The 26,379-nt window shown below is 39.1% G+C and overlaps 1 protein-coding gene across 14 annotated transcripts in view; it reads left to right on the top strand.

Moving 5' to 3' along the window:
- LOC111579833 (focal adhesion kinase 1-like) overlaps positions 1-25,252 on the top strand; it is a 72,175-nt gene extending 46,923 nt beyond the window's left edge. For 8 of the 14 annotated variants that reach the window (XM_055013567.1, XM_055013566.1, XM_055013569.1 and 5 more), the window contains 12 exons: positions 2,208-2,319; positions 4,529-5,101; positions 9,197-9,274; positions 9,798-9,986; positions 10,563-10,688; positions 14,514-14,576; positions 16,685-16,724; positions 17,959-18,059; positions 21,442-21,597; positions 21,820-21,900; positions 21,997-22,082; positions 23,571-25,252. In XM_055013567.1, the coding sequence (XP_054869542.1) occupies positions 2,208-2,319; positions 4,529-5,101; positions 9,197-9,274; positions 9,798-9,986; positions 10,563-10,688; positions 14,514-14,576; positions 16,685-16,724; positions 17,959-18,059; positions 21,442-21,597; positions 21,820-21,900; positions 21,997-22,082; positions 23,571-23,697 (1,732 nt within the window). In that variant the 3' untranslated portion in view covers positions 23,698-25,252. Of the gene's footprint in view, positions 1-2,207; positions 2,320-4,528; positions 5,102-8,518; positions 8,558-9,196; positions 9,275-9,797; positions 9,987-10,562; positions 10,689-14,513; positions 14,577-16,684; positions 16,725-17,958; positions 18,060-21,441; positions 21,598-21,819; positions 21,901-21,996; positions 22,083-23,570 lie in introns of all 14 variants that reach the window. The other 6 variants (XM_023287329.3, XM_035955867.2, XM_023287330.3 and 3 more) reach the window with 3 other exon arrangements.
- The last annotated feature ends 1,127 nt before the right edge of the window (positions 25,253-26,379 follow it).

The following is a 26,379-nucleotide window of genomic DNA, read 5'->3' as shown; positions in this document are numbered from 1 at the left end:
GAAAGTACAGCAGGCTGTCGCTGAGCAGCTTCAGACTGTTGAGTCGGTCTGAGTAAATAAAGTGAGGAGGTTTTGTTGTTCCAGGTGCTCACACAGATTCATACATGAGCTCATTTACTGTTAAACTATGTGGCAACACTGGCAGGTCGACTGGCGGCTTATATTTCTGATGAACTGGTCGTTAAATGTGAAGTTATGCTGGTAAAATTTTAGAGAAAACGCATTTATGATCAGACAGAACAGCTGTTTGTTGCCTTTAACTGTTTAACTCTAGATTTACATCATTTAGCCTTAAAATAAAAACTTTTTCTGCTGATAAGAATGTTAAGAATTATTGTGAAACAGCTTAAAACAAACCTACACAGTTAAAGGTGGAAAGTTATGCTTCTGAGCTGATAAAGTAATAATAAAATGAACGTTTAGATTTTTATCACATTCAAGATTTCAGACAGTTGTTGTTGACCTTTAAATATTTTGATAATTAATTCGTCAGTTTGAGTATTTTTTTTAAGAGAAACGGGTCAAAATTCTCTGATTCCAGCCTCTTAAATGTTTAAAGGTTTCTTTATTCCTCCGCCACAGTAAACTGATATCTTTAGGTTTTGCATCTTGGACTTTGGGAAACACTGAGCAACATTTTACTTCATTCCCTGACATTTTATTGGCAGAAAAATGAATCAATTACTTGAGAAAATACTCAAAACATTAACTGACAATATTGGATCAGCTGATTAGAATAATTAAAGAAGTACATATTATTTGTTTATGAAGTTTCTGATGTTTGTGTCGCTGTTCAGTGTCTTTATTTAGGTTTGATTGTGTTACCGTTGTGTAGAGTAGCGCCGGTTGTGTTGTGATGGAAAGAAGCTGGACAGACTCTGACAGCTGCAGACACACAAACTCTCAGCGGGAGACAACAGAACACAAATAGAAGTGATGACTGAAGGATTGTTTCAGGTTTCTGTTCTGGATTCAGGCTTTGGTTGGGTTTCGCTGCGGTTTTATCGGGAATCAGGTCAGTGAGTAATTTCTGGGATTCTTTGCAGGGTTTGGGATCAGGGTGTGGAGATGTTGCTTCATCTTTACGTGATTCAGTTTGTTGTTGGGCAACATCAGACACAGATTTACTGCTTTAGTTGCTTTGAGAGATTTCCTGCAACTTCAGCAAATGTATGGCTTCAGTGTGTAAAGTAAAATAACAAATGGGAGCATTTTGGACCAAATTTGGTGTATTCTGAAACAAAATATAGAAATTTCACCCCTGGATAATGTAGACTGAGAGATGTGGTTCTGTTTTTAAAGCTAAAACTGTTTCTTTATTGCAGCTGTTGTTTGCTGAATGTTTCAGGTTTTATCTGAGTGTTCTTGGAGGAAGAAGATGCAGCAGTGAGATATTTCACTAAATGGAATTAGATTTTCCTCAGTCTGGTAGTTTGTGTTTGTGTGTAGAGCGTTCATTATGCAGGAGGTTCAGCAGCCACAGTTATGAAACTCAGAACAGCGTGCGTTTTAATGAGGATGTCAGTCAGTTTTCAGATTTACAGCAGGAGGCAGAAAACCACTGAAGCAGGCAGTTTGTTGAGTGAATGTGCATTTATGAGAGGCAAAAAACATAACCTCCTGCTGGCATTTTCTGTAGCAGAGTGATTCTGATGGTTATAGTGTCTGTTTAAAATGTTCTAAATAATAAAAGTAGATTTGTTTGGCTTTTTTCACTTTGTTATAGGATGTTTTTCTAGATTACTCACACTGTAGAATATTTCACACCTTTTCTAATATCAGCAGAAAGACAGAAACTGTTAATTTAAGCCGTTATTCACCTCATACGTGGACCTGCTGGAAAACAACACTGTGTGATGTTATACGGCAGAGTCGACTGATTATCAGCCAATTATTAGAACAGATATTCAGCTTTTGTTATTCTTTTTCAAAGCAGTCCCTGCTGAAATAAAATGTACCACTTTAGCTCTGATGCAGCCATCTGTCACCACGATTACCAGTCTATTAACACTGAGGGATAAATGTTGAAAAGTTTAACTCGACACATGTAAAACGTGTAAAAGTGTTAATTTAAATTTCGTGTTCATTTGTGTCTTTGTACAGTAACTTGTGACAGCAGCAGCAGCCTTTTATATGTTTTTATCATGACAGCAGATTAAATAAAACCCTTTCTGTCCTGTATAATCATGTGTTTTTTTTCTTTCCAGCACTATCTTAGAGGAGGAGAAGGTCCAGCAGAAGGAGAGGAACCGGATGGAGATGAGGAGGCAGGTCACTGTTTCATGGGACTCTGGAGGTTCAGACGAAGCTCCACCTAAAGTAAGACACAACTGAAACATGTCTTTGTATGAATGAGACTAAAACTGGTGTGTTTGTGGTGCAAGTCCACAGCTTTGATCACAACTTCACATATTCTGATGTTAAGTTGGTGCTAAATAATCACCATAAATTCTACTTTCATGAAAGTTTTGCATTTTCTGTTTTTCTTGATTTTTTCAAAAAGGGGGTGATTAGTTAGACTTGGTGTACGGAGATTCTGCACTGGACCGTATTACATTTAACAAATATTCATCCATTAACAGACGTGAGCCTATTAGGATAAAATCTATATATTAAATATAACACAGTCCAGTACGATCTCAACAATAAACAGAATTACCTCCATTAAAAAAAAAAAAAAACTATAAAAGCTTCATAAAAGTGGAGTTAATCTCAGAGTTGTTGCCTTTAAATACATCAGATTTCACATGAGTGTCTGATAAAGTGGTCAGTGGGTGTTTATCTGTTCAGGGATTTTCCTGCGTAGAAGAAACTTTTGGCAACTAAAGATTATTTTGTGAAAGAAAATCACAAAATGATTAGAATTGCAAATATTTTGGCCAGTTTTGTTAATTGATGTTTAATTTCCTCGAGCCCAATGTAATTTTTTGTCAAAAACTAACCAGAGAAATGAGCAGTTTTCTGCTTCACTGTTTGTGTGCCGTTAATGCTGACAGAGGCAGGAAAATCCCCGGTAATGTCCACGTTGCTGCTTTATTGTTAACAGCGACTTCCCTGATATGTTTCCTCAAAGTTTCTGCAGGAGTCTTGTGACATGTTTGGTTAAATTACAGCTAAAGTCAGAACAAACAGATGTGAGAAGGTTTTTACTCTTCAATCCAGACTTCTCTACAAGCTCAGTCTCATGTTATGGGAGAAAATTCCCCCCACAAAATTCTCTCAAAGAAATGTGCAAAGAGTTAGAAACTATGACAACAAAGTCTATTTATGTCACATTTTAGGTGCTTCAACAGCTTCTGACATATAATGAATGCATGACTGTAGTGACGACATCTGGAACAAGATCTATAGAAAACTTCTGTTTCTGCTCATCTTTCATCACATAAACTGCCGCTCACAAGGTGGACATCCTGAATGATGTTTTTACAGATATAGCAGGACTTGTTAACCTATTCCTCCCCCACCCCTCAGCTTGTTGCCCCAGCTGCTGCCTGCTTCACCCCCACTAACTGCCCCGATGCCCTGCTGTTTGCATCTGTTAGCTGCTTCTTTGGGTTACAGCTGAAGCCATATGTCTTGAACAGGAGCTCAGGAGGGTGACAGATGTGTTTTCTAACCCTCTGAACCATGAACTGTTTAGTTCATTTGCTCCTGCAACATTTTTCCTAACTGTTTGCTCATAAATACCGTACCTCTATGGAAACAGAAAATTCAAAAATGCTTATAACTTATAATGCCATAAATCAGAAAAAATTGGCACGTGGTTTTGAAAAAAAGTAAAGAAAAAACATAAAAATCAACATGTTGAGCGTTTTTTGAAGTGCCCACAGTGTTGCTAACAGAACTAATGTTAGATGTTGATCTGTCTCCATGTTTCCTCCCCAGACTTTTTCTCTCTACTCTGCTCATCAGATGTTTCACCAAGCTGAATGTATCTTCCAACATTGATCCAGCAGCTTTGATTTTCATCTCAGTCTGAAGTTATTCAGAATAGTTTAAAACTTTACCAAAGTAGCATTTAATTGTTAAAAAATGACCTAAAAATGACTCAAAACTTGTCTAAAATAATGTCGCAAGTGCCCAAAAATGCTCCAATTAACTTGAAAACTATCCAAAATTACTTGAAAGTGGTTAAAATTACTCAAATATAGTTCAAAATGACAATTTTGAACAATTTAGACAGTATTTATTCCAAAAAATACTGTTTACGTTCTACATTCTACAACCGAGCATATTATTCTCTCTCCTCTGCTCATCAGCTGTAGAAAGATGTTTCACCATGCTGAATGTATTTTCCAACAACTCACTCCTCTGTTTACAGTTAATCAGAAGCCGTCTGTCGTGTTATCATGTCATTTAATTGACAATAAAATGAATTAAAATGCTTCTTCTGGAAGCAGCAGCTGGACTGGTTCAGATGTGATTCACTGGATGTTTTGGGATTCAGTCAGAATATGTCTGTCTCCTCTCCATGTCTTTACCTTTTTATTTCTACCTGTCCGTCCTCCACCTGTCTTTGTGTTTGCAGCCCAGCCTCCGTCCCTCCCTGCTGCCCACCTTCACTATGGAGTCTGTTCCCTCTCATCATCATCATCATCATCATCATCATCACTGCCATCTAAACCATCGCTTTGCCTCTCAGCTTTGCCTCTGCTCTGGGAACCTTCATCCTTCACCTCCTCTGAACTCCTCCTCCTCTCCCTGTCATCATCTTCTACCAAACATCTCCTACTACAGCAGCTCTTTGTCTCCTCCTGAATCTAAACCCTCTCTGCTGCTTCACTCTAACATCTGTTCAGACAGACACCACAGCACCAGTCCTCCCACTGACAGCTTCCACGTCCCTCCAGTTCTGTCCCGGTCCAGTCCGACCCTCAACGATTGTCCCCATGTCCACCAGAGCGTCACTTCTAATCCTAAAGCTCTGCTGCAGCCCAGCTTTCAGCCCCATCCCAGTGATCCCAGCAGCCCACCCTGTCCTTCCCCTGCCCCTCTGCTCCTCTCTCCACCTCCAGCCCTCAGTCAGCCCTCCTCTACCCCTCCCAGCCTCCCTGTAACCCCCCACCCAGCTCCCTGCATCTCCTCGCAGAGAGCCCTGAAGGCAGGTGGTGAAAACTGCACAGAAGCTTTATTCTAACAACAACTGCATCCAGATCAAAAACATTTGCAACGTTTCGGTTTGTAGAACCTCTGATTATTATCCAGGAAGGTTAAAGGGGAAAAATCCACATTGCTGAGAAGTTTTTCGTTTTTTCCCATCTTTTTTAGTGCAAAACATTAAATATTACAGAATAAATAGGAAACAATCAAAGTTACAGTTCAGAAAACATCCTTGTGTATTGTTTGTTTAGAGTTTAGTACTAAAATTGGTGTAAAAAATAACAACAACAGTAATTTACCAGCAGAGAGAGACATCAGTTCTGCAAATTAACATTACTGCTATAGATAAAGTTTTTTTACTGGACAGTTTGCTCATAAAATGTTTGAGAAAATAATGTTTTCATGCTTTTAAAGTTTAATTTCTTTGATTCTTGTACAGTGGCTTCACTGTTTTCTCACCAGACATCCATTAGTGTGGAAACCTGTTACTGTAAAAAACTGTTTGTTTAACTAACAAACTAAGTTTTTACTTCAATTTTAATTCATTTTGACAGTCAAAATTTTTCATTCAAAAAAGGAAGTTGCAGTATTTTTTGATCAGTTTTCTTCTAATGACTAACCTCTGACCTTTAAACTATTTATCATATTTTTTTCAGACTGTACCATCTCTGTGTTTGTGTGTTTCCTGGCTGCATGTGTTTTTTCCTGCTCTTGAAACGTCCTCTGTGACTGAACGCATTTTTAAAGTGTCGTCGGATTATTGCTCCTATTTCTGTCCGGTTCAGATGCCTGCGATGAATCCTAAATCCTCTGGACTAACAGTGTGACCCATACAACACACATGGACCCTTTAGAATAGATCATGAGCTTAAAAAACATGAATACTCCCACAAGAAACCTCTTTTAAAGCTTTAAATATCACTGGAATGTACATTTGACTTTACATTCTGTATTTAATTAGATCACGTTCATTTATTTCTACTGAAGCTTCAAAGAATGTGTGAAGTGTTGGATTAAGGCAGTTACTATAAATACATAACGGTGGGGTTTAAAGGTTTGTTTCTTCTGACTTTCTGTCACCTTCAGCTACAGTTGAGACCAACGTTATACAGATCCATGACTATTTTTGACTCAAAGGGAATTTTTATTTATTCTGGCTTTAAATAAAGTAAACAAGTGACTAAAACTGACATAAGACATTGCGTTAGAGATGTTAAATTTGAACTTTTTCTGTATTTATTTCAAATTTTTACTAAAAGCATTGCCATGTCTACTGACATTATTGCAAATTTTTGAGAAAATACAGCTTCTATTCCCAAAGAGGGAAGTTTTTGATCATAAATTCTGTGTACTTAAAAAAAAGGGATGAGAAAAACATACAACATCTCTGCAGTCAACATGGTGGTCGAAACAAAACACAACCTTGTCAGAGTAAACAGCATCATGAGTTAAGGATCAGAGTTATATTCTGGAAGAAAACATCAAACTCCTGAAAAACTTTGTCTTGGGCAGCATCAGACCGTCCAACAAGACTGTGATTTGAAACATCAGCCAAAATAGTGAAGAAATGGTTAAAAGAAGGACGATTCCAGTCAAATAAACATTTACTATGAATTATAATTTAGCGTGACTGAATAATTTGTGGCTTAACTGTACGGATGTGTTAAGACAGTTACTATAAATACATAAAGAGGGAGTTTAAAGGTCTGTTTGTTCTAACAGCTGACTTTCTGTCACCTTCAGCTCCTTGTTTTCTGGTTGGTAGTAAAACTGTTAACTAGTTTTTGTGGGTTAACCAGTTTTCTGAAGTGAAAGTTGAGTCTTCTGTTGTTAGCCTCCAACAATTTCAGTTCATGGACAGAATCTCTGAAAGTCTGTTGTTTCTTATTAGAATATAAAGTCACAGTTCTGTTCCTCTTAATTATACTGTACAGTACGGAGGACTCTTTTCTTATGGAATTATGTAATCAGATTACATGTTTCTAACAGCAGCATGTGTCTCAGTGATGAATTAGTTTAAAGAAAAATGTCAGATATTCTGCCCTGAAATAATTTTTAAATCACACAATCTGTTTAAATGCAGAAGAAAATGAAACTTAGTTGATGCTGCATTTATGTTTTAGGAGGTTTGACAAACTGCATTCTATAAAACAATCCCAGATTAACTATGCATGCTTGAATTTAGGTTTTCTCTGGTTTCATTAAAACTCCAGACCATGTTGGTGAAACTCTGTAGACTAGAAGCTCCTCTGTGCACAGCTACTAATGTATTGGCGCTTAGGGAACACTGGCATCTAAACATGGCTGGGAACAGAGCTTTTGCTGTAGACCATCAGTATTCTGAATTGAAATGTTAAAAAACACATTGTGGATCCTTGTTAAAATGTTGAAAGTAAGTGTGGTCAAACTCGAGCTACCTTTGACTATTTTTAAGTCCCAGGTCGTCCTAGGAAAACAAAAAATAAACATTTATCTGCACCTTTATTCCAGTTAAAGATCATTTAAATATGTGGAAAATTAGCTTAAAATATATTATTCTGCACCAAAAGGCAGGGTGAAAACATTTGGTGCATCTAAAATTTAAAGCTGAGGCACCTGAATGAAGTCTGGGCTTATTCTTCCTTCATACCTGAGAATTTTAGGTAACACATAGACGAAGGGATGTCCGATATTGGCTTTTTTGCCACTAACCGATATGCTGATATTGTCCAACTCTCAATTTCCGATTCCGATATCAACCGATATATGTGGGCTTGGAAATTCCAAACCACAGACATATTGTTAGTCAGGCACAGCAAGCTTGTTACTGCAGCCACAGACTTGATGATGTGATCATTTGCGGTAAATGCCGGTGAAATCCAGGTGTTAATGTATCGGTTTTTATGATAGGCAAAAAAACCATAATGATAGTGACCGATATTACATTTTTATGACAATATCGGTGGGCCAATATTGTCGGACATCCCTACATAGACGTACATGTTTTTATGAGGAACAAAGAACCTCATTGGTCATCGTTGCAGGTTCCCCTCATGGGAGACAAACAGATCTGTAAAGAAGCAGAAACAGGTGTTTAAAGTCCAAAACCATTTATTCATTTGGTCGTTCTTTCAAATATTCGTCCAAAAGCCTCCGTATAGTAGCTGATTCTAGTGTGAAAGTCTGGTTGACCTCTGGTCTGTCTGTTTTTATTCTGATTATTGCATTGAAGTGAATCTGCTCGGTGCAGATTCAGCGCTCCCAGATATGATTTTCTAGCATGTTGACCGACATGCTGAAGGTTTCTCTGTGAACATTTGATGCTGGTTTCTGTCTCGTCTTCAGTGTCTGTTTTGTCTGCTTGTCTTTGTCTTTTCTTTGTCCCTTCCTGTTTTCCTTCCTTGTCTTTCTTTGCTGTGTCTTTGTCTTGCTGTCGGAGGTCTGGTCCAGAGAAAGCTACTATGACAGACTGTGGAAGGTAGAAGTTCAAACCCTGCTGTGTCCTTCTGAGAGGGAAACAGTTCATCCACCTGCAGCAGCTTCATGTCAACCAGCCGACAGAAGATCGACTCTGTGGCTTCACCAAACATTTCTGTTTTTAGCTCTGACTAGAGACAGAAAAGGATCAAACCTCTCAGACTCCACTAAACTCTGATCAGCAGCAGCTTGGATTTAACTCATAAATACTTCACATTTATTTATTTATTTATTTAAAAAAAAAAAAAAAAAAACCCTCATTTGTTTTGCTCATTCGTCATATTTACACGTTTTTCTGGTCAGCAGCAGTAATACTGAGTTTGCTAGAAATAGAAGTGTTTGGTGAACATCTCTGTGTTTAAACCTGCATCACATCTAACCAGCAGCCAACCAGTTTACCCAGTAATCCATGTTGTAACAGGACCACTAGTTAGATCCGGTTCAACTAACAGCTTGCTGGACTTGCGGCCCGGTGGGTGGTCCCTGTTCTGATTGACAGCTAACCCGGCCACACAAACAGCTCCTGGGTTTGTGTGTTGATGGTCTGAATGACTCCCGTCTTGTAATGTTTTATTGTTTAGGAGGAAGATGATCCAACATGCTGACTGTGTTTTTTCTTCTTCTTTCTGTGTTTCTGTAGCCCAGTCGACCCGGATATCCCAGTCCGCGGTCCAGTGAAGGTTTCTACCCGAGTCCTCAGCATCCTGGACACTACCAGGTGACAAAGATTAAATTATGTGAAGTTTTTCTTTACTGTTAATCTGGCAGCAGCTGAATATTTTTGGCTTCATGTCTGAATGAGCTCATAAAAGCCATGACTAGTAATCTAAGTTCGACCAAGTAACTCACAAGCAACTTTCTTTGAGCTGTGTGAAGCGATTTTGGGGACTAGTCAGCATCAGCAAGACAGAATAAAGTAAAAACAGGATAAAGTGCATCGCAGCACATGATAAAGTACAGCAGCAAAAACACAATTTATTACCTTCTCTTCTCGGCGTTTATAACTCGGATGAAGGTAAGCACAAAGGAGAACTTGTACCTGTTTTTGTGGCCTGGGGTACTGCCACACGAACTTATACTCCTGGTTAAGAGGATGAGTAGCATCCATAAGAATAGACTCTGCAACAACACTAGTGTTCTTAAATTGAGAGAATTTGTGCATTTCCACATGTGGAACAACAGAAGTAACTTAATAATAATAATAATAATAACCAGTGATTAACCATGTACTGTTTTCCCAGATGGCCGGATATCCAGGCCCTCACACTCTTCCTTCGGTGCCCAGCGCCTTGTACCCCCCACCAGCCACCATGATGGACACCCACCACGCTCACACTCACCCCCGACACCACGTGCACAGTCACTCACATGTACAGCACCTTCCTCAGCCGCATGGACCGGACATGGCTCTGTGGGGATCTGCAATGGAGGTAAGACATCAAGTTATACTGACACACATACCTGGATACACCAAAACACACAGTTGAAGATGTTGAAGATCAGCCAGAAACACTTTATATTGTTTTTAAAAATAATACAAAAGTTTATTGTCAAAATCTTGCATCTACAACAAAAAAATACAAGAAAAGTGGTCGATATTATTTGTCTTTTTTTTTTTTTTTTTTTAAATCATGGAAGCAAAAGTTGGTTTTATTTTATAAAATCTGTCCGCCAGGTAAAATCATCTCAGTTAAACCTGACAGTAGACTATTAAACTGATTACTCAGTCCAAACACCAGTCCTCTATGATCCTCAAGTGAACCTATAACCAGGTTTTTATAAACAGGTTTCTCTTCAGGTAAACTCGGTTTGTGTTTTTTCTGCTTTCCACCAGCAGCTCGTTTATTTTCAGTTTGTGTTCGTCGTCATCTCAGTTCAGCATCTCATCAGTCTGGTGTTCATGTCTGTCTGTCGTGTGCACGTTTCCCTCCATGTGTTTGCGTGCACGTCTGTTCTGCTGCGCTTGTCTTGTGTTGCACATTGTGTGTGTGTGTGTTTGTGTGTAGGACGGTGCGGTAGACTTGCAGCAGTGTGTAGAGCAGCAGTGCCTGTTAATGGAGGAACAGCTGATGATACAGCAGCAGCAGATGGAGGAGGATCAGAGGTGGCTGGAGCAGGAGGAGAGGCTGCTGGTAACACACAGCAGACACACAAAACACACAAACAGACTAAAACACACTAAACTCAGGCTGCTGGTAACACACAGCAGACACACAAAACACACAGACTAAAACACACTAAACTCAGGCTGCTGGTAACACACAGCAGACACACAAAACACACAAACAGACTAAAACACACTACACTCCGGCTGCTGGTAACACACAGCAAACACAAACAGACTAAAACACACTAAACTCAGGCTGCTGGTAACACACAGCAGACACACAAAACACACAAACAGACTAAAACACACTACACTCAGGCTGCTGGTAACACACAGCAGACACACAAACAGACTAAAACACACTAAACTCAGGCTGCTGGTAACACACAGCAGATACACAAAACACACAAACAGACTAAAACACACTACACTCCGGCTGCTGGTAACACACAGCAGATACACAAAACAAACAAAAACACACTAAACTCGGGCTGCAGCTGTAGATTTACTGTGATACTCTTCAACATTACTGCCTTCATACTGCAGCTGTGTTTAGGCAGAGCTTACACAACCGAAATAAAAATCTGTTTGTATTTTAGAGGCAAACAAATAAAGATTTTCTGCCATATTTTAAAATACAAAGAAATCTTTTGTATATTTTGCCACTTTCAGACTAGTTTCATCCTCAAATCAGCACAAACATCAGAAACAGCGGAGTGTCTCTGCATAATCCTGAACATTTCTCCGTCGAAGAATAAAGAGAACCAGACTTGTTTTAAGTGCTTTGATTTTATTGTTTTGTGATGTTGTGCATGTTTAATTGCATCAGTGTTCACTTGCTGTCTTATTTTTTGTGTTTCAAGTGTTTTCTGAGTTGCTACGTGCATGTGGTCATATTTTTGTTCATCAGAGTATCAATACACTGAAACTGAGATTTTACTGAAAGGGTCCATGAAGCTTATTCAAATATGAAGCGACACCTTTAGATCCTGTAAAATTATCTGAAAGGGGCTCGAACTTTTTAAGGAATCAGAAATATTTTAATTATCCCTGATGTTTCAGTTGCTCCCATTCAAAGTCAACAATATAAGTAGAATAAAATATATAGTTGAACATAAGTGCAAAATATGAACTAAAATATAAACAGAAGTAGAATCAGTTTAAGTATAAATGTAAAATGTACTTTTCCTAGAAAATAAAGTGTAATATGCAGTGTATTAGGTGGTTTGTTATTGCAAATTATTGAGTGTTTACTTAAGAAGTGAACTGAGAAATTGTTCAGCTGTTTGCACTGAAACATGATGAGTAATCTAGAGTAAAATAAAATATAATATTTCATCCTCAGTCTTTCTAGACTTTCATGGTGTTTCTCCTCTGATGTCCAACAATCAGGAAGCACATTAATTGGAGGCTTTAGCTGCTGTCTTCTTCAACAGAGTGTTAAATTAAATACATATCATAGGGCTGTATGTATATATTGTTTTGCTTTTTAGCTTTATAGTCTGAGCTGATATTTGTGTGAAATTCCTCCCAAATTAATTCCTTCAGTAGTAATTAGGTAAAAGAGATGAACTAAGTCCAGTAAATGTGGCTGCAGTGTGAGCAAAGACTTTTAAAATAGGGATAAAAATGGATGTTAGACTCTTCAGTAGAACTTATGTTAAAGATGCATGAAAGACTAATTTAGTCATACTGTATTAAAGGAATATTTTAGGAGAATTTTATTTTAAGATAATATAAATGCCTCCATCTCAAAACTGAAATTTATATAGTATTTTGGAAATTATCCACGTCAAGAAAACAAAAAACCTAACTATTTAAAGTTCTGATCAAGGATTTTTAAAACTTTTGTCCTGTTCTATTTATTTTTTCTGGTCCTGATCCAATCTGATTTACTTTCTGCCGACTCCATTTTGCTAAATAATACTTAAAGTATTGCTCGTTAGCCGTAGTACCTGCTGTTTGATATTGTAATGACTCCAGGAGGCAGGAACTTCCATGCTGGCAAACAGAGAGCACTGTGAGAGTTCAGACAGTAGAGGAGCACCGTGACAAAGACCTCCCAGTTTGAGGCTCAGAGGACTAGTTTTCAAGTTACTCTATAGTAGTTTTTCATTTTTTTCTGGGTTTTTCTTGTAAAACTCTGGTGCACACAGATGAACAAACACAAAACTCCTCTGAGAGATCTACTGTCTGTTATTTCTGATAGAAACCCCCAGTGACAGAAAGACGGGGTTTTCCTGTTTGAAGAATTTTTCTTGTGCTCATTTTCGTGGCTTTTTTTTTCACCTTCTTGGGATGTGGCTCAGGGGACTAGTTTAAGTTTTCTATGGTAGTCTCATTGTGACTAGAAAGCAACTGGCCACCACTTTCTGTTTTGTGGTAAAACTCTGATGCACACAGATGAACAAACAGCCCTAAACTCCTCTAGAGATCCACTGTTTCTGATAGAAAACTCCAGTGACAGAAGGACAAAGTTGGCAGGAGGGAGGAACATTTTCCTGCAGGAAGCACTTTTCTGAGAGCAGTGATTGAAGGAGCTGTCTGGCACTTTTTTGGCTGAAGGATTTTATTGTGCATGTTTGTGTGAGAGAGAGTTTGTAGGCAGGTGTGGCCTGTGTGAATTCCAGGCTAATGATAGGCTTCCAGAGTCTGACAGTCTGTCTTTGACCCAAACCATTAACTGACAACACACAAGATTACTGAAAAGCTGAGGAGGCGTTTGCGGTGTGTGTGAAAGTGTGTGTGTGAAAGTGTGTGTTCAGGCTGGTTTTTTAACACTGTCACTTCAGGGAGGAGAGGCAGAAGGTTTTGGGAAAGGCAGTGAAGACACGCTGCCTCACTGACGGCTGGTTGGCAGCATTGCTTCATCCTCCTCAGATATAAATGAGCTGGAGGCAGGAAGCTGGAGTTCAGTCTGAGTTCTTCTCTCCATGAAGCCAAAGACGAGGATTCAGGAAAACGTTCAGACTGAGCCGTAAGATCAGGAGATAGCAGCAGAGACTAAACACCTCACACAAGTCGGACACAAAACATTCATCAGCAAACTTTGATGAAATCGATGGCAATGCTGGTCTTCAAGTCCTGTCTCGGAAAACTGGTATGTGAGGCTCAGTGAGGAAGCTTGTGCTGCTTTTATTTTAGCTTTCTTTGTGGGACTTTAGTGGCAGCAAACTGGTATTTTGTTCCTGTTTCTATCTAAAGTCTGGTCCATGACTGGATATGTGGATGGTTTCTGTGTTAGTTTTGCTGCAGTTGAGCTTTTTGTTTCTTCATTCATTCAGTTGTTTTCAGGCTTTGGATTCATTTAGGTTTGGAGAGTTAAATCTGTTCAGAAACGTGAATTTGAGTCCAAAAATCTGAAGTGGATCTGTATAGTTAAGGGTCTGAGTCTGCACCAGCATGAGACACTGAGCTGACAGGAGGCTATAAAAAAGTTTAAAAAGTCTAATTTTACAGAAAAGCGATGTGGTGTACTGTAACTGTAATTACAGATCTTTGAGTCTGTCACACTGGATCGCTAATTGATTGGAGTTTGAAATATGACCAGTTCTGAACTTAACCCTCTGAACCCCAAACAGCTTCTGGGTGTTTTCCGCTCCTGGTTTATTTTTCTTCACTGTGGTTCATTTTTCTCTGCAATCTGAAGTCCAGCAGCTCTATGGAAACAGAACAACATGAAGAAGGAGACAGAACACAGACATGACTTGTGTTGTGCCATTGTTTCTGGTTCTACAGTTTCTGGTTCTATTAAGTGGTTTTTAAAGATAACATGCCTCTTTGTGTTCAGAGGGCTGAATACTGCTGGTATCTGGAGATCTAATGTTTGTGGTTGTTTGTGTCTGTGTAGAAACCGGACTCGAGGAGTTCTAGAGGAAGTCTGGACAGAGAAGAAGGTGGACTCCAACCACCGGTGAGTTACTGTTTTTAGTGTTTTTTAGCAGTGGCTGATCTCCTCTTCTTCTGGTTTAATCAGAGCTCACCTTCCTCTAAATCACATTCTCCTCTTTCTAATTTTCGCTGTCAGAGTCAAAGTTTTCTTTCTGAACTGTTTCTGTTTAAAGGGGAGGATGTCTGCCGACGGAAGTCTGTGTTTTGGTTTTTGTTTGTTTTGATTGGAGCAGAGCGGATTGATCCAGGAAGTGACCTGTTGGTCAGAGATGTGGGGTCAAAGGATTCTCACAGCATCACTGGATATTAATAGAAAACTGCTGCAGACAACAGAGTCAGTTCAGTTTTCTGTCCCAGTGTTGATCACAGATTCCTACTGGTGGTCTGTAGTTCCTGAGTCTGTTTGTAGTTTTAATACAGTGAAGATCACCACTAGAGGAGATCTGACCAGTGTTGACTGTTGGAGCATTTATAGCTGAAATCATTTGTTTAGTAACTGACTGTAAAATTAATTTCCTTTCAGAAACAACTATTTTGATTATTGATTTGAAGGCATTTTCAGACACAAATGTCAAACAGATTCAGCTTTGTCAAATCGATGAGGACTGATTTTGTGGTAAACTGAATATCTTTGGGTTTTCTACTGCTGGATGGGAAAACAAGCAGTTGACCTGTTGTAACCCCAAGTATTAGTTTCTGTGCAGTTTCTGTTTCATTTTTGTTCTCTGTGCTTCATTTTTCAATCTAAAGTCCTGCAGTTCTATGGAAACAGAACAACATGAAGAAGAAAAGTTCTCTGGTCAGAATGATTCCGCTCTGTTCTTACACAACCTGCAGTTCAACCCAATTCAGTCAAAAAGTCCCAGAATTTTTATCACTCGTGACTGCTGGTTGCTACTGATTCACTCATGGCTTCATCTTTGCACGGAATTTTGAGTTTTTTACAACTTTGGTGAATTTTGAAATGAGACGCAAAATAAAACGATTTTGATTAATTTAACCCAAGACTTGGTTAATATTCCTGATAGAGCTGTACAACACACATGAGGAGTTCAAGGACTGTCATAAAGTTTAAATCTGCCCAATTTTTTTTCAGTTTTTACATTTTCTGAATCTGATAACTGTTGTAATTCTGGTGATTTATTTTTTTAATTACCGTTCTAAACTGTCAGACTGTTTAGTTGTACTTTCACTGTTCTGTGACGCTTTAGAAACCAAACAGTTGTTTGTGTGTGAAAGACAAAGTCGATTTTTTTTTTTTTTTTTTTAACTTTAATGATCCCTTAGGAGAGAAACCACATCATTTTTAAATCACTCTGTAATATAAGTTCAGTGATCTGCACAGCAACTCCTGCAGAACCTGCTGTTGACACTCAGGTGGTGCTGAAACCTAACTTCGTCACTTCTTCTGTCTTCTTACCAGACTAATGTTTCCCTCCACTGATTTAGTTTCTTCATCTTAGATCTACATCATGTTGTTGGTCAGAGATTCTGTGGGACTTTATCCAAACTTCTCAGAGTTGCATGTTGCTGCCAGCAGCAGTTGTTGCAGCAGTCTGGAGATATTTCCGTCTCTGTAATTCATCGCACTGCTTGTCCTCCTCCTCCCATTGAATGGTTGTGGTTTGTGGTGGGAAAATCTCCCTGGTTTTTGCATGCATGTATGTGTGTGTAAATTGCAGTAGTGGAGTATTTTTGGGTGTCGGTGGTTGTCAGGCCTCAACACTGCGACGGCACCGAGGCTTTCCAGTCCTCACTGCAGTTTTCTCACACAGAGAAAACAACAAAGATGCAGCAGTAATACAACAAAGTAAATATGTGGGTCTGGAACCACTCGGAGAGTTTGTGGCGTCAAATCATGAAGACTGGCTGCAGGATTCTCTCCCAGTTCTGAACCGGAGCTCTAACAAAGGAAACGCTGTTTAGTTAACATCAGCAACACAAAGCTGGAAACGTTCCCTCTGAGCCTTGGTGTCGTGTGACGACAACATTAACTTGGATTCCCGACATTTTTCAGGCTGCTGCTGGTTTCTGCTTGTGAAGTTCTAATTTCCTGCAAAGCTTCTGATTATATATGTGATGTGCATTTGCTAACCCGATGTTTTGTTTGTTGTTTGTTTGTTTGTGCAGACAGGAAACCAGCACATATACCAGCCCGTTGGCAAACCAGGTAATAGACCAGCCCTCCATAATTACACTTAACCACTTAGTTTTATTCTGTGAGTCTGTCCTTCCACAGCTCTGTTCTCTCTACACATTCTGTCTGTCTCTGCTTCCATGTCAGTGTTTCTGTCAGCGCTGGTCTGCAGAGTTTACAGTCTGCTGCCTCAATCTGACAGATCTGGTCGTGAACTGTGCTACTGAGCAAACCGACCTCAGTTTATCTGGACAGACAGCATGTCAGGCTCAATATGTTGTTGCTCACAGCATGGAGAAGATAGAAAACAGAAAACCATTCAGGTTGAAATGGGTTCACAGTGGGAGGAGTCTGCAGGAGACTTCATAGTTTTATATCAACAGATGGATTGGTCCAGAACCAGTCAGAAAATGTGATTTTAAGCTGTTAGAACTAGAACCATAGTTAACAAGGAGAAACCTCAAACATGTCTTCTGAGCAGTAAAAAAAAAACAGAAAAAAAAGAGAACAAAACATGAATTTGTTTTATTGTCAAAAAAATCTAAAAAGCTCACAATAACTAAGATATTTCGTAGAAAGTTTCACCATACTGAATGTATCTTCCAACAACTTGCTCCTCTGCTCACCATTTCTGAGCCATGCTGCATTTATTTTTATTACTTTTATTTTCTTCTCAATCTCCATAACTTTTTCCACGCTTGTCTTCTTATTACACAACCTGCAGCTCAACCCAGTTCAGTCAAAAAGTCCCTCAACTTCTGTCACTCATAACTGCTGATTGCTGCTGATTCACTCATGGAGAACAGCATTCTTAGTTTTATCTTTCAGCTTAATCTGGTGGCAACACTTTATTTTTGGTGAATTTTTAAATGAGACACTTATAATAACATGGTTTTGATAAAATACCGCAATTTTCATCCAAGCATTGGTTAATTTTCCTGATTGACTCGAATGTCACACACAATGAGTTCAAGGACTGTCACAAAGTATAAAATCAGACAAATTCTTTCAGTTTTACAGTTTGTGGATCTGATCACAAGTGTCATTTACAGAGTCTGGTCCAAGCAGTTTATTTCTGGTGAATTTTAACATGAGATAGTTCACTGATTAAATATCTGACGTCCTGAACAATGCAGCTGTAGTTTATGATACAAACAAAGACTGGAGCTGCTCGGTAGCCAAGACAGAATCGGTCCAAACATTCTAAGTGCACTTCTATAAAACTGTGAGTAGAACTAATTAGTGTTTTATGTACCGTCTCCTGCAGAGCATGCAGCACCCCCAAAGAAACCTCCTCGACCCGGAGCCCAGAGCCAGATGGGCCTGGCCTGCCTGAGTACTGGAGACAGCTACAACGATGGAGTCAAGGTGCACATACACACAACAGATACAGACACACAACAGATACATACACACAACAGATACATACACACAACAGATGCATACACACAACAGATACAGACACACAACAGATGCATACACACAACAGATACAGACACACAACAGATGCATACACACAACAGATACATACACACAACAGATACAGACACACAACAGATGCATACACACAAAAGATACAGACACACAACAGATACAGACACACAACAGATGCATACACACAACAGATACATACACACAACAGATACAGACACACAACAGATGCATACACACAAAAGATACAGACACACAACAGATACAGACACACAACAGATGCATACACACAACAGATACATACACACAACAGATACAGACACACAACAGATGCATACACACAACAGATACATACACACAACAGATACAGACACACAACAGATACATACACACAACAGATGCATACACACAACAGATACAGACACACAACAGATGCATACACACAACAGATACATACACACAACAGATACAGACACACAACAGATGCATACACACAAAAGATACAGACACACAACAGATACAGACACACAACAGATGCATACACACAACAGATGCATACACACAAAAGATACAGACACACAACAGATACAGACACACAACAGATACACACAACAGATACATACACACAACAGATGCATACACACAACAGATGCATACACACAAAAGATACAGACACACAACAGATACAGACACACAACAGATGCATACACACAACAGATACATACACACAACAGATACATACACACAACAGATACATACACACAACAGATACATACACACAACAGATACAGACACACAACAGATGCATACACACAACAGATGCATACACACAAAAGATACAGACACACAACAGATACAGACACACAACAGATACACACAACAGATACATACACACAACAGATGCATACACACAACAGATGCATACACACAACAGATACATACACACAACAGATACATACACACAACAGATACATACACACAACAGATACATACACACAACAGATGCATACACACAACAGATGCATACACACAACAGATGCATACACACAACAGATGCATACACACAACAGATACATACACACAACAGATGCATACACACAACAGATACAGACACACAACAGATACAGACACACAACAGATGCATACACACAACAGATGCATACACACAACAGATGCATACACACAACAGATGCATACACACAAAAGATACAGACACACAACAGATATAGACACACAACAGATGCATATACACAACAGATGCATACACACAACAGATACATTCACACAACAGATACACTACACCTACACCACGTATACACTACATATGCACGACAAATGCACAACATACACACAATATACATAGCAAATACACAACAAATATACAACACATACACTACATGTGCACAACAAATATACATGTACACAACATATACATGACAAATATACAACATGTACACAACAAATACAAAACATATACACAACAAATACACAACATGTACACTACACATACACCACGTATACACTACATATGCACAACAGATACATAACATGTACACAACATATACACCATGTACACACTACATATACACTACATTTACAGAACAAATACACAATATATACTCAACGTGTGCACAACATATACACTACACATACACAACAAATGCACAACATATACACTACATTTAAACAACAGACACCACTAAATGTACACAGCAGCTGTATTAAACCTGTACCTGCTCATGCCAGGATACTGCTTTGACCTAATGTGCACATTGCATGTTTTAGAGCGTTAATGTTTTTTATCTTCTTCCCTCTGGCTGCTCTTCCTCCTCCTCTTCCTCCTCCTGCCTCATGTTGACCTGTAGCCCTGGAGGGTAAGCAGCTCACTGAGTGTGCTCTCTGTTGGTCTTCGTCTGATTCCTCCGTCCGTCCAGCCAATCACAGCATTTAAACACCTTAATTCATCCTGCTGTCTCCCTCTCCTCTGAGCTAACATCCACATCTAGTTGCTTTCATTCGTATAGAGAACATTATTTTCAACTAATTAAACCACAGTTTTTCTAAGCTACGTGGGAAGTCTTTAAGATCATCTCTGCTGCTCTCTGTGGGGATTATTCAGTTTCTCCTCCATTTATGACATTTGGGATGTTTTTCCGTCATCTGTTTGTTCTTTAAGGCCAGTAGGTGGTGAGTGAAATGAGTTTATGATGAGAGGAGGCAGAGGGTTGAGTTCAGATGTGATTATATTTTATACATGGATTCAGACAAGAGAAGGTATTTGACAGTGAAGATGATGTGAGGCAGAAGAAGATGAGAAGAGCTGGTTTATGTCGGTTTATGTCAGTGAAGATCTGGTATGAAATAAATTCATCCTGAGCTGATCTGTATGAGAGACAGTGTGACTCTGCCATCTAGTGGCCAGAATAGAGAACTAATCTGAATAGGATTTGTCTGTTATGACTTTTTAACCCTCTGAACTCCAACCAGTTTCTGTGCTTTATTTGCTTCTGTCTCATTTTTCTTCGCCGTAGCTCATTTTTCAATTTAAAATCCTGCATCTCCATGGAAACTGAAGAACATAAAGAAGGAGAGAGAACTCAGAATTGTCTTTTGTCAGTAGGACACAGAATGATGAAAATTAGGAAAAATAAAAAAGATGAAAGTTGAATTAACAAGTTAGAGTCAACATGGAACTCTTTACATTTCTATAACCTCTATAAACAGTTTTTTTTCTCTCTCCTCTGCTCATCAGCTGTAGAAAGATGTTCTATCATAGTGAATGCATCTTCCAACAACTTGCTCCTCTCTTTACTGTTGTTGAGCCATGCAACATTATTTTTTTTTTTTTTGATCCAGTAGGTTTTGTTTCTGAGTTAATAAAATAGAATTTGAAGCAATTTTTCCCGCAGTTTTGCTGCTGGATGAAAACTCAATAATTCTTTGTGTTTTTACAGTTTCTGGCTTTAATAAAAAAATTTAAAAAAATAAATTTAATGATGATGAACCAGCTGGCAGGTTTTGGGGTCCAGAGGGTTAAAATCAAAGCATGTCAAGGTGAAAACATAACCTGCACATATCCATTCACTCACTTCCTCATTAATCTGCTTATTTTCCTTCATGACTCCAGTCTTTGGTCAATCAACACATTTTTTATTTACATCTCGGTAATCCTGCAGATCCACACAGTCAGCTCTGGTCATGAATCATTTGAGAAGCTCATTGCTGGTTTTCTGCCACCGTCAGTCGTCACGCTTCTCTCTTGATTATTTGTTCTTTCTTGAACCCGTCACTCACCGCTTCCTCTCCTGTCGTTGGTCAGCTGCAGCCTCAGGAGATCAGCCCGCCTCCCACCGCCAACCTCGACCGCTCCAACGACAAGGTGTACGAGAACGTGACGGGTTTGGTCAAAGCTGTGATCGAGATGTCGAGCAGGATTCAGCCGGCGCCTCCGGAGGAATACGTTCCCATGGTCAAGGTGACGGAGGAAACTCACTGCTGCTTCTCACTGTCCAGAGGATTTAAAGATGAATAATTTGTGATTCACCTGTAGCTGGACTCTCTCTGCTCTTAAAGTAAAAATGCAGGAAGTCGTGATGTCTCTGGTCTGTTCTTTAAACCACATGAAGGAATCCTGTATTTGTATTTATCAGGTTAACTGGTTGTTGTGAAAACTGAACGTGTGTGTTGTCATTTCCAGGATGTGGGTCTGGCGTTGAGGACGTTATTGGCCACAGTGGATGAGACTCTACCTCAACTTCCTGCCAGCACACATCGAGAGGTCAAAACGCACATTTTACTAACATTATAAACACACTCACATGATTTGATATGGTCTATATCTTCAGCTGAATGAATGACGGGTTTCCTTCCACAGATTGAAATGGCCCAGAAGCTGCTGAACTCTGACCTGGCAGAGCTGATTGGGAAGATGAAGCTAGCCCAACAATATGTGATGACCAGGTTGGTACCGGAACCAACACAGAGACTAAACATACCAACAACATCATTGTATATCCAATCTTACATGTTCCCCTGCTGTTTTTATTCATTTGTATGTTGTAAGTTAGGAAAGGTTTATGTGCACAAGAGTCAACAGAACTCATCGCACCCTACCTTCATAAAATACATTAAACAGGGTAAATCTGAATTTACCAAAAGTTCATGAAGCTGCGACTGCATAAAAACTGTAAAAGATATCAAAATGTGGATTTAGATGAATGTCATTTAAAGCCTTGTGACCTGTTTAAACTTTGAATGAAAATTCTACAATTTCAGTTTCTCCTATAGAATCTGTCTGAGCTACAGGGATCCAAAGGTGGCTGGTTTTAGCAGCTGTCCAGCCAACTTCCTATTCATTTCGATGCGCACACAGTTTTTTCACTGCCAAAAGTCATAGCACACTATTGCAGACCGACCCACACATTTTAAAATAAAATTTTATAGGTTTTCTGAAAGCTGTAGGAGGAGGTTTGGAGCGAAGTAACAAGACTGAAGCTGAACCGAGTTTAGAAATAAAAAATAAAAATCTGTAGAGAAATGGACTCGAGCGGAGAAGAGCCTCCAAACAGCAGCAGAGACCTAAAACTGAGCTGAATAAAACAAGTTCACATAAATTAGATAAATAACAAGAAGATAATACTTTGCTCTGAAATTCTTTGAATTTTTAGGGATCCACCTACACCCAGAGTTTTATAGTATATAATATACAGGGTGTCCCAAAAAAATTTACATCATTTGAGATGTCCGTATCGGAGTGACTACATGGTCAGGAGAAGTGTTTATTTTGGACATAAAATGTTTTTTTCTACAAATTTCAAATGGAAAATTCTGGGGGGTGGTAATTTGATGGTAATTTGTCCACGTAATTGGTAATTACCACTTCCAAATCTGCTTTCTTGTTGGCGCTTGTTTATGAAATTTTCTAACAAATTGACATTGCGCATTCACATTTGACTGAGCTTGGGTGTACTTCAATACACAGAACACCTTTCTGTTGCAGTAAACGGCATGTCTATTCCTGAATGCGGAAAAATAAAAATGATTGCACTTTTCTGAGCAAAAAGAGAAAACAAATTTTAAACAAATTATTAGGTGACGAAATGATGTCAGATTTTTTGGGACACCCTGTATATCGTCTTTCTAAAGGAGGACCAACAGTTTCAAAGAGAGGGACTCACATGCATGACCAGAGAAGCTGAAAGGGAATGTGATGATGCTTTATGCCATTATATCTTTATATAGCAGCTGTTTTTTGATGCTATATTCATTAACATCTTATTTATTGCACTTTTAAGAAACAAACAATTTGGTAAAACTTTAAGTGATAGTAATCTGTGCAGAATTTTCTCATTTTTGATGCTACCACAAGGGGGCGCCACAGGTTGATTGCATCATCACCTCCCTGCTCCTAACAGTATATTTACTTCCTGTTTCTCTGCTGTGTCTCAGCCTGCAGCAGGACTACAAGAAGCAGATGCTGACGGCTGCTCACGCTCTCGCCGTCGACGCCAAGAACCTGCTGGACGTCATCGACCAATCACGGCTGAAGATGATGGCCCAGTCCCGCCCACATTAGCCCCCTGCCGGCCGAGCTGACCAACAGCAGCATCACGGTGGTTCCTGTTGGCGGGGCAGAGCTCCAGACTCTGGATTAGTGACCAGAGAACCATCAGAATCTGGATTCAAATCACGCCACTGTGACTTTATCACCTAAGAACAGAGCAAAAACATTTCCTGAATCAGGGACTGGCAGCTTCGCTCTCTTTGGACTGGAACACAGTGACGACTGGAGGAAGAGAGGAACAAACTGCAGCTCTGGGCCCGAGATCCACTCAGAGGTTTAATCAGTGGGAGGGACATCGAGTGGATTTACAGCTTTTAGGCAGAACCATCGATCTGCAACGTGCATGAAGCTTCAGAGAGAAGGACTTTACATCAGCACCTTTATGACGGCTGGTACGGAACTCCTTCCTCACCACAACCAGATGTTTCCTCTCCGGGTTCAGGTGGATGTTTCAACCAGAAAACTCACAGTAACTATTCTTGGTCTCCATCCCATCCTGGGTTCCCTCCGTCTCACCAGCTTTTATTTATAGACTCAGATCACACAGAGGAGACGGAGGGAGGACCAGGAAACTTCCTGTTTCACTCACTTCTCCTTCTTCTCAGTCTTCCTCAGCTCCTCTCTGAGCAGATTTAAAGACTCCAAATGTGAAGAATCCAACTCTGTCTGGGTGAACACTAAAATCACCTTTTTTTATTGGCTGGCTCCATGTTTTTGTTGTTTTAAGCTGTTTTCTTCTTCTTCTCCTCCATCTTCTTCTCCTTCTTCCTCTGTGCTGAAAACAAGCAGATATTCAATCCCAGCAGTCAGAAAGTCGTGGATTTGATGGTTTATTGTGAAGAGAAGGTTCTCGTGTCTCAGACTGGTCACTGAGCTTTGCTTCTTTCTTCTGTAGTCCCAATATTATTCAGATGTTCCTCATAAGAGTGTCACACCTTTACCTGTCCAGCCACCCACCAGTGACACACACAAACCTACACCTGGAACCTTTGTGCTCAGAGTTCCAGTTTCCGTCAGGTGTCACACTTTAAAATGCCCCCAGGGAAACAAACACATGAAATGTGGAGCCACATGACTGGAACTCAAAACACTGAACTGAGAAAACCGCAGATGTTAATATGGAGCCACATAATGACTTCTTGCTATATGAATTATCCTGGTGACCGTACTGGTGTAGCATGGTATACTGGTACAGAGAAGAGCATATTTGCACAGCACCAAAAAAACATAAAAAAAATAAAACCACACATCCTAACTTTTTTAATCCTATTTTACCCAGATGTGACTCCCATGTTTAGCCAGCAAAGAAACTATCAGATATCTGGGTGTTATGGGGATGAAAATATGAAAAAAAATCAAAAAACAAACAAAACAATCTATTTTATCTCCTCGTTGTTGTGTAAATCTGCTCATGTTGGTATATTGTAAGCTATACTGGTGTGTATCACTGGTCAATTGTACAGAACTCGTACTAGTAAACACTGGTTTTTATTTTGTCTTCTGGGCTCAAGCAGCCATCCTGTCAAATAGGAGGAAAAAACAATGAAATAAAACAATGACGAAATCAGTTTCTCCTCTTCCCATCCATTTTATACCAGCAGCTCCTGTAGTTATATAGTTTTTATTCAAATGTAGAGCATTTTATTTTCCATCTAAGTGAGCCTCATATTTTACACAGGGTTTCAGGTTCATGATTGTATTTTTAGGATCAACTAATATTTTCATACTTTAATGTAGAATCACACATCACTCTTGTCACATTTTACATTACAGCTGCACCTTCCTCTGAAACACTAACAACCAGGTGAGTATTTTGTAAATGTGTAACATGATGATGTAGACGAGTGACAGAAGAAAAGCCTGGACTTCAAACCAGGTGTTTTAGGTGTGATTTAAGGTATGGAGCAGTGTTATCTAAATACAAGTATGTTTTTTGGCTTTTTAAGACCATAAAGATGTACAAAAAAGCTATAAAAGAAAAGAAAATACCACCAAAAGTTTAATGCTGTATGGGCTCTTTAATAAACCTCCAGAACAAAAATTGCATTTGACCAGAGTGATCGAGGAACTTGTTTCCTGTCAACTGTTTCATAAAGAGGTATTGTTTTCAAAGAATGACATTTAGAGGAGTTACACCTACATGCATGACAAAAAAAATAATTCTCCTTTATTGTTTTCAATATTACAGTGTTTTACCTGGAAAAAAAGGTTGATTCTAGTCAGGATGCAGGATGATCTCAGCATCATCGTCCATATTTAAAGTAAAGATATTGGCCCAAAATGAAAAGTGACTCTCAGATACAATCTCTCAGGTTAAAAGTTTACAGTTTTAAAAATGTTAATGTAATTTACTTATTATGTACAATTGAAAATCATTGCATTTTATGTCTGCACCGTGACAAGATGAGGCAAAATAATGTTTAATCCACTACAGGAGAGACCAGATGTTCTCTGCAGTTAGTAGAAAAAACTATCAGCATCAGCAAAAATCCATCTCAGCATTATTTTATCAGCCCTTTATTGTGTCATCAGGTGCAGAAACTCACTGCTGTGAGTAACAGCAAGTTTTATATCTTTAACAGAAGTTTGCTGGTGTTTCAGTTTATATAAATATAAGTGCTGGAAGCCTGAATGCAGCTTCTTTACAACAAGAAGTATAAATATGATAAATACTGGATTATAATAATTGTGTAT

Source organism: Amphiprion ocellaris, chromosome 9 (assembly GCF_022539595.1).
Source record: "Amphiprion ocellaris isolate individual 3 ecotype Okinawa chromosome 9, ASM2253959v1, whole genome shotgun sequence".
Classification (NCBI taxonomy): Eukaryota; Metazoa; Chordata; class Actinopteri; family Pomacentridae; genus Amphiprion; species Amphiprion ocellaris.
Note: the sequence above shows the minus strand (reverse complement) of the source record. Positions and strands in the feature narration are given on the sequence as shown.